The following is a 13,491-nucleotide window of genomic DNA, read 5'->3' on the forward strand; positions in this document are numbered from 1 at the left end:
ACGTATAAGTAACCTTTTATCTTTCGTAAATTTGAAAAGTCAGCCTTTATGATGCATGCATGTACTTGCACACATTTATTTTGTAGTTCGTTGATGAAAATTTAATTGCGTCAAAAAAGAAAAGTAGGAACTTCCTTATTACTGCTATACGCAAGCGCAATGTGTGTGTATTAAATGAGCCGTGCCATGAGAAAACCAACATAGTGGCTTTGCGACCAGCATGGATCCAGACCAGCCTGCGCATCCGCGCAGTCTGGTCAGGATCCATGCTGTTCGCTAACAGTTTCTCCAATTCCAATAGGCTTTAAAAGCGAACAGCATGGAGCCTGACCAGACTGCGCGGATCCGCAGGCTGGTCTGGATCCATGCTGGTCGCAAAGCCACTATGTTGGTTTTCTCATGGCACGGCTCAAATGTTTGCTTTATGTTGACTTTATCGAATATCTCACAGCATCATAAGCATAATAACGGCAAAAACATAACAACAGTCCAAAAAGACTCGGGATGAAGGCAATAGTTTTTACTATAGGCCGGCGAGTCATTCAATAAGTGTTTTATTACATGACATCAGAAATAAATTTTCATATTTTTTCATCAAGGTAGCAAAGTAAAGTTAAATATAAAGACCGTACAATAGAACAAACTATTGACCGGCATTTTATATAAGGTGTCACGTTATAATGGTAAACGTTTAATTGAAATGAAGACAAAAATCTTTTTTCATAACAACATTAGCAATGACTTACGACAGGTAACTGTCTGTCTCGTGTAAAAGCTTTCCATACAAACATCATTTCCGAGTGGATCAAAAACAAAACCACACTGGGATATATCTTCCTCTTCACCGGTACACTCAATCTCACTGACCAGTCTTGGCAAAGTTTCAGGAATTGACAAACCTTGTTCGATTCCAGCAGGCCATCTGAAATTGATTTAAACAAGAAGTAATAGTAAACATTCTTCTCCATTTTTAGCTCACCTGTCACATAGTGACAAGGGGAGCTTTTGTGATCACCCTTCGTCCGTCGTCAGTTCGTCCGTGCGTCCGTCAACAATTTCTTGTCTGCACGGTAGTGGTTTCATTTACGATTTTATTTTAACCAAACTTGCACACAACTTGTATCACCATAAGATCTTGGTTCCTTTCTTGAACTGGCCAGATTCCTTTATGCATTCCTGAGTTATGGCCCCTGAAAGGGCTAAAATTAGCTGTTTTGACCTTGTCTGCACAATAGCAGCTTCATTTATGATTTGAATTTAATCAAACTTGCATAAAACTTGTGTCACCATAAGATCTCGGTTCCTTTCTTGAACCGGCCAGATCCTATAATGGGTTCCAGAGTTATGGCCCCTAAAAGGGCCAAAATTAGCTTGTTTGCACAATAGCAGCTTCATTTATGATTTGATTTTAATCAAACTTGCACACAACTTGTATCACCACAAGATCTTGGGTCCTTTCTTGAACTGGCCAGATTCCATCATGGGTTCCAGAGTTATGGCCCCTTAAAGGTCCAGAATTGGCTATTTTGGCTTTTGCAGCCATATAGAGACTTCATTTATGGTTTTATTTGATACAACTTCCAAAATATCTTCAACAACAATAAATCTTGGATTCCATGACAAATCAGATCCAATCGTAGGTTCCAGGGTTATTTTATATCTGATTACCTCCCCTGATTGTAATCAAAATGGATTTATATCAGTAAGTACTTATAGGACTTTTTTGAAATTTCATTATTGTCATGAGTTGGACTGAGCCAATCAGGGTAGATAACTATGGACTGATTTTATGTCAAATTACCTCCCTTTATTTCAAATTAAAATGGGTATATCTCTGTAACTGATGAAGATACTGATCTGAAATTTCATTTATGTCAACAGATTTATTTGGCAGATCCTTCTTTTGTTCACTTACAATAATTTTTTTTAATTACTTCCCTTTTACGTTACTATAAATAGCTTATTTTTAGTAACTTTTTTTATTATTGGCCGTAGGGAAAAACTTTTCTGTGGTACAACATGGATAGTACCTCCAATCTTTAGGTGTATTTTGACATATCTGTACCTTGTAAGAATTTTTTTCTTTTTGGTTAAATTTCTTCCCTTTGTTGTTCCTGTCCTTTGGACTTAGATATTTTTTCTGAGGACCTTCTTGTCCTCAAGTGCAATGATAACAGGTGAGCGATATAGGGTCATCATGGCCCTCTTGTTTATTTTTTCATAAGATTCATACAATGAATCAGACAATTTTTTGATAAGGATACAATCTTAGACAAATTATTTCAATTCGAACAAGGTTGTTACAATGCGATCATATAGTTTAAACGTAAATAGGTGTATCTTGTAAGCAGACGAACTAAGCGCAATATTAATTCTTACTTCAAACCATCTGTATTTGTGGGAAGCAGGAGTTGAAATCTATGCATTTTTAAAATCTGTTCCTTTAGCATTAAGCTTTATTTTTTTGTAAGCTACCAAAAACGTTCCAATTACTTAATTCGCTCATTTGTCATACTAGGTACTTACCCGTAGTTAAGAGACTTGCATATACTGTCTGCAGCAGTCTGATCTAAATCTCCGCACATAGTTCCAATTTCCCCTTCTGACATAATCTGGAGGCGTCCAGAATGGTCCAATGCCACTGTCTCGACGGGTCGCACTTGAAATATCAAAATGATTTTTATTCACTGACAAAACAAGTGTCAGTATTATTTATTTCATAACACTGCCATTGTTTGCTTGGCGTGGATCAGATTGCGATGCACGCAATCGATTCTTCTTGCAATTAAATTTTGTTTTCTTACTTTGCTAAAAGCAGAGCCACATGTTTGTTGTAGGGGCTCAATCAATGTCACGTAGTGATTAAAATCTTAAATCGTGAAGAAGGGGAAGAAAATAAGACACTAGGGATCTCCCGAGTGTTATTTTAAACACATCCTCACATCCGGTTAGACCCATCGAATTACATATGTCAGCTCGCTTTAACATCATGAAATAGTGGCAAACTATTACTTCCAAGTCAGAAACAAACTATCACATGTTGTTTGACTTTATATGTAAGTTACCCTTTGTGTGAAAGTCATTTAAATAATAACTAGAAGAATATGTTTAAGGTTATAACTGACAATTCTCAAGGAAGGAAAAGTTTTGGAAATCGAGGTCAAGGTCAGTATTATTAAAGATCTGAAAGTCTAAACCATTTTATCATGAAGTAAAATCAAAGAGAATGCTCAATAATATTCTATTTATTAGTTACAGTTTAAAATTGAATAATTTCATAGAGCTAACACTAGATGTAATTGCAGTTGGACGAGTATCGCATCTACTTTGCTCAAATAAATCTTATTTGGTCATTTATTTTTACAGCCTCGCGAGTAACGTCCAAATATTTAAATTTGAAAAAACGTTAAATATTATAATTAGATAATATATATTTATTTTACATTTTAATACGAAGAAATCGTTTTGTTTCTGTAGAAATGGCGTGTCTCTTCCTGTTTGAAAGTACATTTTTTTTCAAGTTATCAGTAGTAAATACACTCTTTCTTAATTTGCTGATACTGTAATAACCTTTAACCCTTACCCTGCTAAATTTCTAAAATGAACTGGTCCATCGTTCAATTTGGGCAGTACCACTTATTATTCAAAGGGGTGTTCACTGAAAATTTACTGACTGAATAGCAAACAGTGCACGGATGTGAAGGCTGATCTTGGTCTGCACTGGTCGATCCGTGCAGGCTGATCTTGGTCTGCACTGGTCGCAAAGGCAGAATCTCACTTACCGACAGCAGGCTAAAGGTTGCACATGCCGCTAAACAGAACGAAAACAAACTTAGATTTAAACGTAAAATTCATTTTTTGTTTGAATCTAAGAAGCATTTTATTTACAATCTGACTGAAATAGTTGCACATATGAACTATATCTTACCATAAGTGATTTTGTAAGTTGCAATATTGTAGACAAGTGCTGATGATTCAAAATGAATATCAACCTGAAATGCAAAATTTTAAAACAAAATTATTTTCAAAAAGTACGCCAACTAAAATCTATTAGAAGACTCTTTGAAAGCATAGAATGCAACTTAGTCAACAAATAGCAGACTTGGTTTTGAATAAGCCTGTTCATAAAAGGTACAAACTATCAAATAGTTTCTTTCCTGAAAAAATACGTACCAATGGTGTTCACATCAACCAGATAATTTCCTATTCAAAGCATGACAATATTTCAAATCAGTCGCATTTCTGGACGGGTTTTTACCCACTACTACAATTATAAGTACACTTCTGAAAATGATGAAAAATTTACCTCATAGACTGCATAATGATTATATAATTATGCAGCTTTCTTATTCAAGCACAGTTTTTGGTCGCACACTTTTCAGCTTGGATCTTGAGTACATTATTTTGAGTTTGATAGTGGACTTATACATGGTTTTCTTACAGCAGACTTTTGTAGTATTTTAACATTATGGCAGGGCTAGACAATATACATCCGTCACAGCAACACATATTTGAATTTTAAGATACCTAAAATACTCTTCTTATGGCGGGGATGGGGTGGGGGGCTAGTTGTCAATTCTCACAAACTGACATATTCAAGGACCATAACTTCAAAACGACAAAGACTATCTGGTTGTTTATCAAACTTAATTTACGTCGTTGGTCACTGGATAAACACTGTCTATGTTATTTATTGGGCACTTTCAGTATGCGCAACTGCAAGTAATGCAACGGTCATAACTCAAGACTGATTGGGTCTATTCGGCTTGTTATCAAACGTGAAGATAAGAGAGATAAGCCCATTAATATTGTGACCAGGTTTGGTGAACAATGGATAGAGCTAGTCGAATTAGACAGCGGACACAATAATCTTTAATATAACTATAAATATAACTATAAACATTGCGACGCAGTTTGGTGAACAATGAACTGTAAGGACAGCGGGGAAAGTCATTCCAATGTCAAAACTCCGGAGATACTTAGACTATCCAGCTGGTTATCAAAGCTGGTTATCAAACCTGGCGATATAATTTGCGCAGAAACATTGTGACCAAGCTTTGTAAATATTTGATAATAAGTGCTGATACTGTCACTTTTCGCAATTTTGACTAATTCAAAGACCAAATTTCCAGAGGGACTTGTAGGATCAAGCTGGTTATCAAATATGGCCGATCAGCGATTTGATCAGCGTCTTTTTTTTAAAAAGGCCTGTTTTATGTATAAAATCGCGAATAATTTACATCCCAACTATATTTGTGAAATGTACAATCATGCAAAAACCTCTAGTAAATGATACTTCTTTTACTTTGCGATCAAACACAAACAAGAATTTTTGTATACCAAATACGCACACAAATGTTTAAACGTAGTATGCTATATTCTGGTCCAATTATTTGGAACTGTTTACCTATAGAAGTTAAATCTGCTCGTTCATTACAATGCTTTAAATCATCATGTCTCAACTGGATGAACATTACATAAACTATTACCTTTTTGTTTTCTGATATGTATTTGTTTTATTTTCTTATGTACATGCCTTTGTATTTTCAATGTACTCATTTTATTATGCATTATGTTCTGTATATACATGAGTTTTCTTCTTGAGAGGGCCTCATGGAAGATTAGCATCAGCTAAATGAGCTACCCTCTATAAATAAAGAATTTACTTACTTACTTACTTACTTACTTACTATAAATTATACCAATAGACAAATTAAGTGACCATTCCATAAGAGCTGCTCCAAATAGAGAACAGAAAGCTTTTGTGGTTGCCGCACGCTCTCGTACCATAGTAAATGTATATATGTCCCGTTTAAAAGGCGTATAATAATATATCAGAATAATGAATAGCGCTATTTAAAAGAATGGTTTCCATAAGACAACGTGTGGATACTTCATTATAAGCCTTTATTTTTATTTCTTTATCCCAAACGTTCAATCTGTTTGTTCCTTTTATCGGGAAATGTTTTATTATATAGTATTTTATTCATAGTACATGAAGTTTGTCGACAGACAGATAGTAAATTTAGTTATTCACCTTAACTGTAAATTAGTTTACGGTATGCATTTATTGACATAAAACAGAGAAGACAACAGTCCACCTAAACTTGCCCCACTAGTCCTCCCAATACTTTGATTTCATGCAGCACCACAATCTTAACATTCTCAAAGAAAGTTGAATTTAGTGACAAATCATCAGTTTGTCGATTCTGACACTGTCCTTAAACGAATCAAAATTACATCTTGGTCTCAAAACTAAGATTTATAATTCTGAAGCAATGAGAACTTTAATGCCTGATCAACAGAACGTATGTATCCAAAAATAATATATACATTTTAATATAATTATTCATTTATTTTCAATTATTGTACTTACATATTCCTTTGTTCTATACTCATGTACGGTGGTTATATTACACAAAGTCACATTCAGATGTAGACTGCCAGTCAGTGTAATACACCCCTCCGCCAGGAAGTCAATCCTCACAACAAGAGTATCTCCTACAAAAGACAAAATGTAGCTGATAAACAAATGCTACCGAATGGAACATTATATCAAATATCAATACTATAAACAGGACTGATACCGTTTCCAATTCCAATTAGCCTTTAGCCTGCTGCCAGCAAGTGATTATGCCTTTGCGACCAGTGCAGACCAAGATCAGCCTGCACGTCCGTGCAGGCTGATCACGGTCTGCACTGTTCGCTATTCAGTCAGTAAATTTTCAGTGAACACCCCTTTGAATAAGTAGCGGTACTACCAAAACTGAATGATGGGCCAGTCCACTTTAGAAATTTAGCAGAGTAAAGGTTAAGTTTAAATAGGAAATAACACAATAATATTCCATTTTCATGTTGTATTCATTTTCACTGTGAAAAACTGCATTGAAAGCCTTTGCCTGTAACATTGTTTTAGAAATAAACAAAACAGAAAATGCAAAATGAAGCAATGTACTAACTTATACTATCTTCTTTTTATTTGTTTTTGGTTTAGCACCGTCTTTAAAGCAACAGTGTTTCAGTTATGTAACGACTGGCGTTGAACCGGGTGGACAAAATGTTTTTTCATCAAATCGTAACGGTTAACTTGCCCATGGATAGAACTCATGAGTGTAGATCTACTCTGTCCTTAATTAGCTAAGCGATGTTGATTTATACTTACTTTTATCTTGGAGATAGATTTTCGTTATATTGCATGTTTCTACATCCAAGTTTGATGAATTGTCGTCTGAACTCAAAGTTAAGTTGTGTTCACCTGGGTACGATATACATGCATCAACGGGGACTGGAATGTTCAAAGGTTAAATATGCAGAATTCGTTGAAATTGAATATACATGTGTACGAGAAACTGGCGCTTAAAATAAAAATAAATTCAACACTAACTGACAAAATAGTATATACTGTTTGTAAATGATACGTTACATGTCAATCTTTTGATAAAAACATACGAAATAATGGCATCTAAATTCGAAAATACTTTTAAATCAAATATTCAAAAAAATATGTTTCAAGTCAAATGAGATGTAATATTTAACAAAAGTGAACTTCTTATATAAAAAAATGCTTATTCAATATAATCTAACGAATCAAAATTACCTTGCCTATATTTGATGTTAAAGCCACGCCCAGTACTGTAAGTATCTGTCACAAACTTTAGTTTTACAATGTTCCCACTTGTTACAAATGTAGAAGGTACTTCCCCACACTCATATGGAACAGTGGCATTAGTTTTATCTTCCACCTGAAATATAATTAAGTGGACGGTGTTCCAGTGGTAAACACTTGAACTGGCAATCCATAGGACCCGGTTTCGATTCTCGGTCTTAATTCACAGGACTCTTCTGTCCACCAACAGACATTTCTTACATTCACGTTTTCGTAAAACACTGATTAAACTCTCACTCTAAATATACAAATGTATATAGAATGTATTAAAGAGATATTATCAGCATTTACTAAAAGGTTAAGAAGTGTGAAATTCTCACATATAATCCACAATCCTCTTCACTTCCGGTGTTAACACCGACATCGTAGTCGACAATCTCAAATTTAATAACGTGGTAGGGATCTACTTCTACATGCCAGTTACAGTTAGAATTCAACGGATAAGGGTCAGGGTAGTAAGCTGAGAGAATTCTTCCGCTAGATCCCATATATCTCATTCCGCGACCTATACAAAAGAAACGTTTAGGTTATGGAATGTGTTCTGTTACATCTTAGCAGTTTTAAGTTATTTCTTGCAAATAACTCTATACTGCAAAAAAAACCCCACAAAATGTGTGCACTTTCATATCATACCCAAGTCTCTACTAAAGATTTTGATTTATACACGCATTTAATGTAAACTTTTTTCTGGATTTAACACATAAACCGAAAGAGCTATTATATGGTGACTTCCTGCTTTTTATTTTGGAGGAAGATCCATCATGACTCTTCATGCCTATTTTTAAGCACGGGTAGAACCATCGCCCATCAGTAGGCCAGCTGAATGGCTTCTTCGCATTAAGAATCAATGGGAACCCGTATTATTTAGGATCAAGTGATACAAAGCCGACAACCTTAATCACTCGATCAAGGAGGACACCCATAAACGTTTTGTCATTATAAAATGTAAGCAATAAAACTGTTGTAAAACTGTTCTTCTTGTATCCCAGTATATACGCAAATTGAAATCTGTTTTGTTTGACTCAATGTATCATGTTTCATTACAACAACGATGCTATAACTAGACTAGAATCTCTAAGAAGATTAAAAAGATATGTATGTCAGTACATACCTGCAGATATTGGTACACATCCAATACTGTCAGTTACATATGGCAGGAATTTGCATCCATATTGTAGCTTTGCATGAAGCTCTTGATCAATGTCTGTTAGCGGGCAACCCGATATAATACCTGAAACATAACATATCAAAAATAAGAGAACTATTGTTAGGTATATAGGATAAATATAATAATTGTCTTTTTATCAGTGTCCACATGATTGTAACTGGGCGAACTAGTAATGCTTATCTTTAAAACATAGATAATTCTGGATCCTGAGCAGGGATTACCTTTTTTCAGTTTAATATCTGAGACGCTTTTGTTTTGAAAACAAGAAACATAAATACACTTAAGCCTACATTAGCGCCACCTGTATTATAAGAAGAAGAAGAAGAAGAAGAAGAATCTTTATTATGCAATAAATCAAACACGATCCATCAGCATATCTTCAATATACACACAAATAAATATAACATGTATGGCAAGATAGCAGATATGTAAATACAAGTTTAACAACTGTTTCAGTAATTCATAGGTATCAGTAATAACACAGCTTTGGGAGAGACAATTTTGATAACCCAAGCATGTGTATTAGCTACTTAAACATTAGAGTTTATCTATTTAGATACCTCCTTTTTTAAATGCTTTAAAGATATACGTTGCGAGATTACGAGTATCTTTACTATATTCATTAAAAAATAATTCCAAAAATTTAAAATAACTTGGATGGTGCCAGAAATACTTCCTGATATACTGTTTTCTTAAATCTACAAACTCCTGACATTCAATGACAAAATGATACTCGTCTTCTAATATGTGACAGTACAAATTCTATTTTCATAAGGTTTATTATTTGGACGGCTCCATCTACCAGTCTCAACAGCCAATCTATGCGATGACAACCTCAGTCTTGTTAATGCTATTCTAAACTTCCTTATATTTATTACTGTTAAGTAATTACTGAAACTGAAATCAAATATATTCTTGTAAAATAGTGCTCGGCTGGATTCGTTTATAGATGTGCTCAAATCCTGTAGGTAAATGTCCCTTAGACGCTGTTTTAAAATATTAAGAAAGACCTTTGTGTCTCCTACACTCTGAGCAAGCCAAACATGATAGAATCCTAATTTTGATAACAAAAATTTCACCTTGGAGACCCAGTTTATTTTGCGAGAATTTAGATCTATACAATTTTGCAAAGAAATATATACTTGTTTAGTATATTTAACCTGGCCACAATTGCTAATTTTCAATCAATACTTTATAATGTTATAATGTCTATCTGTTACTAAGTTGTATCTACCTGTTTCCGCATAAATAAAACTGTTCTGTGTGTTAATTTTCACCCCGAGTAACCTTTTACAGAAGCTTAGATGTGTTCGTTTTACTTGTAAACCTTTATTAAAACCCCAAACTTCACTTGAATAATTCAAAATTGGAATGATGAGTTTATCAAAAAGATATAATGTAAGTTTTGGCCCTATATCTGCAAACTTGTAAAAATATTTATTCATTTCAAAAATTGCCTTCAGTGCCTGTCCTGAAAGCATTTTGTCAGTCTCATTAAAAGAGCCTCCTGAGGTAAATAAGATACCAAGATATTTAAATTTACTCATTATTTCTAACTGAATATTCTGATATCTGAAATTGATATTATGGCTTAGCCTTCCCCCTTTTCCAGAAATCATACCTTTTGTCTTTTCTGTATTAACAATTAGTTTCCATCTATCACAATATTCGGCTAAAATGTTTAAAGATTCTTGCAGATTATGTGCTGTTTTCGCAAATAAAATTATATCATCTGCATATAACAATAAACAAATTTTTATGCTACCAATGTCTATCCCTTCAATGCCTTTCAGTAAAAAGGTCTCTTCGATATCATTTAAATATATGCTAAATAGAAAGGGAGATAAACTCTCCCCTTGTCTAACTCCTAGCGAACAGGAGAAACTTTCACTTAACGACTCCATGCTTTAATTTTTGACTTGACATTGTTATACATAGATTTAATAACACTAAGTATATTACCGCGTACACCATATTTAATAAGTTTGAACCAGAGAATATCCCTAACAACAAAATCAAAGGCCTTTTTGAAGTCCACAAATGCGCAAAAAAGTGTATCTCCCTTGTCAAAACAATGACTTATTAGTGAATTAAGAATAAATATATTATCCACAGTACTCATTCCTTTTCGAAAACCCGCCTGAGCTTCAATATATATGAAATATTTTTCAGCCCAGCTATTTAACCTTTCATTTAAATTCGTGTAAAACGTTTCCCCAAAGTACTAAGTAACGTTATGCCTCTATAATTCGCAGGGTCATTGATATCACCCCCTTTATGTAAAGGAACGATGAAACCTTCTGACCAAGTTTTGGGAAAATAACCCGTCCGTAAACATGTATTAAACAATCGATGAAAATACAAAGTTAATGTGTCTGTTCCGTGTATAAAAAATTCGTTTAGATATGAATCGGGTCCACCATTAGTGTTCGATCTAAATTGCTTTATAGCCTTACTTATTTCGCTAAGAGTAATTTCTTCATCTAATTCTGAAAACATAACCTGCATTTATCCTTCTAGAAAACGTTCATTAAAATATAGTATATCCTCATCCGCTTGGTAAAAGTGATCTTCGGGATTGTTAATAGATTTAAAATATTCCGCAAATTTACTGACATTTATACTTGTTTTATTGTTACAGCTTACAGTCACTTACCATAAGTAGCCAGTTAGCTTACTTCCTAAAAGTGCACGTGACATACTTTTTTAATATCGACTTGTCTTAAACAGCTACCTGCATTAAGTAACCAGGTCACGCTGCTTCCATACATGGCTGCTTAACACAAGTATGACTATTGTACATGCTAATTAGATTTCAATGTGGGCCGGAAATAATCTATAAGACAAAAACAATGCAATTTACTGGGGTATTAAAGGAGCAGGAAAAAACACAGGGTTCGTATTCATCAACGTTCACAGTCTTCTTGACTCTTTAAGACCTTTACACTTCGTTTATTAAGGAACACCACATTTTCAACTTTTTACGATATAGTTTTACGATGAAATTTATGTAGTTGCAAGGCAGAAAAAGGCCGCAGTTGTAATGTCTAAAACGTTGATACGTAATGGCCTGCATTTTGACACAAAATCTACTTACTTTCACAATGTTCCCTACAGATTGGTATAGGTGCACCATTCTGACATTTTGGTTGATATAGTCCACATTGCATGGCCATTATCGAACGTTTGCAGTCTACTGTCATGTTCTTGAACGTGTCCGACTTGTCTATGTTTTGCAAAAGTAGATTGCCGTCAAAAATATCCGAAACGCCGAATGGTCCGGGTACTGTGACTTTCTCAAATCCTAAGGCACGACATGTTGAAATTGTGCTCTTGTAGCATTTATCGCCTGAAATCATATCAAAATTTATTTTTTACTTTGATTTAACATCACTTTCCAGCTTTTGATGTGGTTAGACCACATTATAAAAGGCACGGGCGGGCGCCTTGGTAGAATCACAGACCTTCCTAAACCAGCTGTATGACACAAGTCTACACCGCAGGCAAGGTTTCGAACCCGCGGTGTGGGGTATGTAATTCGAAGTTAGCGACTTAAACCGCTCGGCCACGTAGGCCCAATTCTTATTACAGACTTGTTTGTGCATCAGTACTTTCACACCGACAATATGATATCTAGTGATGAAAATAATTAAAAATTATAAATAAACAGTTGTTAAAATTAGTAATTTCGACATCTGAGTAATGGACCCTATATGACACTCGACAATTTTCATGCGATTAAATTCCAAATTCTACCTCGAATATTCGGCGACCATTACTGCAGCGGCTTCCATACCAGTCGGAAAATGCCGATATCGCATACGGCGGATACGTAATCTAACGGAAATTGCCGATTACCATTGCGAGTCCACCACCTTAAGTGTTAGATAAAATTATCTCTTGCTTACCTGTTAAAGCCTGGGTCGTTTTCACTGACAAGTCAACATTGGCAGTTGCACTTAGTCCGTTTAACTCTATCTTACATGTATAAACACCAGCGTCATTTCTGGAAACACTGTAAGATGGGAAAAATGCAAGTTTCCAGTTAGAAAATGTTAACCTGAGATCATGATAAAGATCTGTTATTATTCTCGTTTGAAGAGGTATTTTAATACGAAACGCGTTGCAAATTTGAGTTTTCTTCTTTCTTCAACCATGATATGAAAATAGCAGGTATATTCTTGGTGGGAGTATAAAACTTAAAGCGGGAAGTGTAGTAAAGTTAAATCTGATATTCAAAAACTGGATAATGACGTGCCTGTTAATCTCTAAACTGTAATTTGAGGTTGGTGATGGTAAGTCTTCTTGTATTGTAACAGTATATTTGTTGACCTCATCATGCTCGTCAAAGATTGTGATCACATTTTGATTAATTATGTCACTGTTACGAGATATCTGAACATCTCCTTTGTACCAGTGCATTGTAGCCTGCAATAAATGTAACTTGACATTAAATACAGGTATTGTGTACTTACTATACTTATAACGTTAAATCTACTATGCAACACAGAAACAACGGATTATTGGCTGGCGCAGGAGATTAGCCTCTGCGTAAATAAATAGTAAGACAAGACTGAGGAAAGGCAGGCACAACTGACATTTCTGATCTGAAATCTGACTGAGACAAAAAATAAGGCATTTCTGATCTAAAATCTGA

At 34.7% G+C, this 13,491-nt stretch overlaps 1 protein-coding gene across 1 annotated transcript in view; it reads right to left on the reverse strand.

Moving 5' to 3' along the window:
* The window catches only part of LOC123557879 (uncharacterized), a 34,882-nt gene extending 21,626 nt beyond the window's left edge, over positions 1 to 13,256 (reverse strand). Inside the window, exons 1-12 of the mRNA XM_053544757.1 lie at positions 13,093 to 13,256; positions 12,743 to 12,849; positions 11,932 to 12,183; positions 10,456 to 10,566; positions 8,778 to 8,897; positions 7,987 to 8,171; positions 7,598 to 7,742; positions 7,163 to 7,285; positions 6,377 to 6,501; positions 3,929 to 3,992; positions 2,527 to 2,659; positions 747 to 922 (exon numbers count right to left, since the gene is read on the reverse strand). Of these exons, the coding sequence (XP_053400732.1) occupies positions 747 to 922; positions 2,527 to 2,659; positions 3,929 to 3,992; positions 6,377 to 6,501; positions 7,163 to 7,285; positions 7,598 to 7,742; positions 7,987 to 8,171; positions 8,778 to 8,897; positions 10,456 to 10,566; positions 11,932 to 12,183; positions 12,743 to 12,849; positions 13,093 to 13,256 (1,705 nt within the window). The remainder of the gene's footprint in view (positions 1 to 746; positions 923 to 2,526; positions 2,660 to 3,928; positions 3,993 to 6,376; positions 6,502 to 7,162; positions 7,286 to 7,597; positions 7,743 to 7,986; positions 8,172 to 8,777; positions 8,898 to 10,455; positions 10,567 to 11,931; positions 12,184 to 12,742; positions 12,850 to 13,092) is intronic.
* Between the last annotated feature and the right edge of the window lie 235 nt (positions 13,257 to 13,491).

This window comes from Mercenaria mercenaria, chromosome 5 (genome assembly GCF_021730395.1).
Source record: "Mercenaria mercenaria strain notata chromosome 5, MADL_Memer_1, whole genome shotgun sequence".
NCBI classification, from domain to species: domain Eukaryota; kingdom Metazoa; phylum Mollusca; class Bivalvia; order Venerida; family Veneridae; genus Mercenaria; species Mercenaria mercenaria.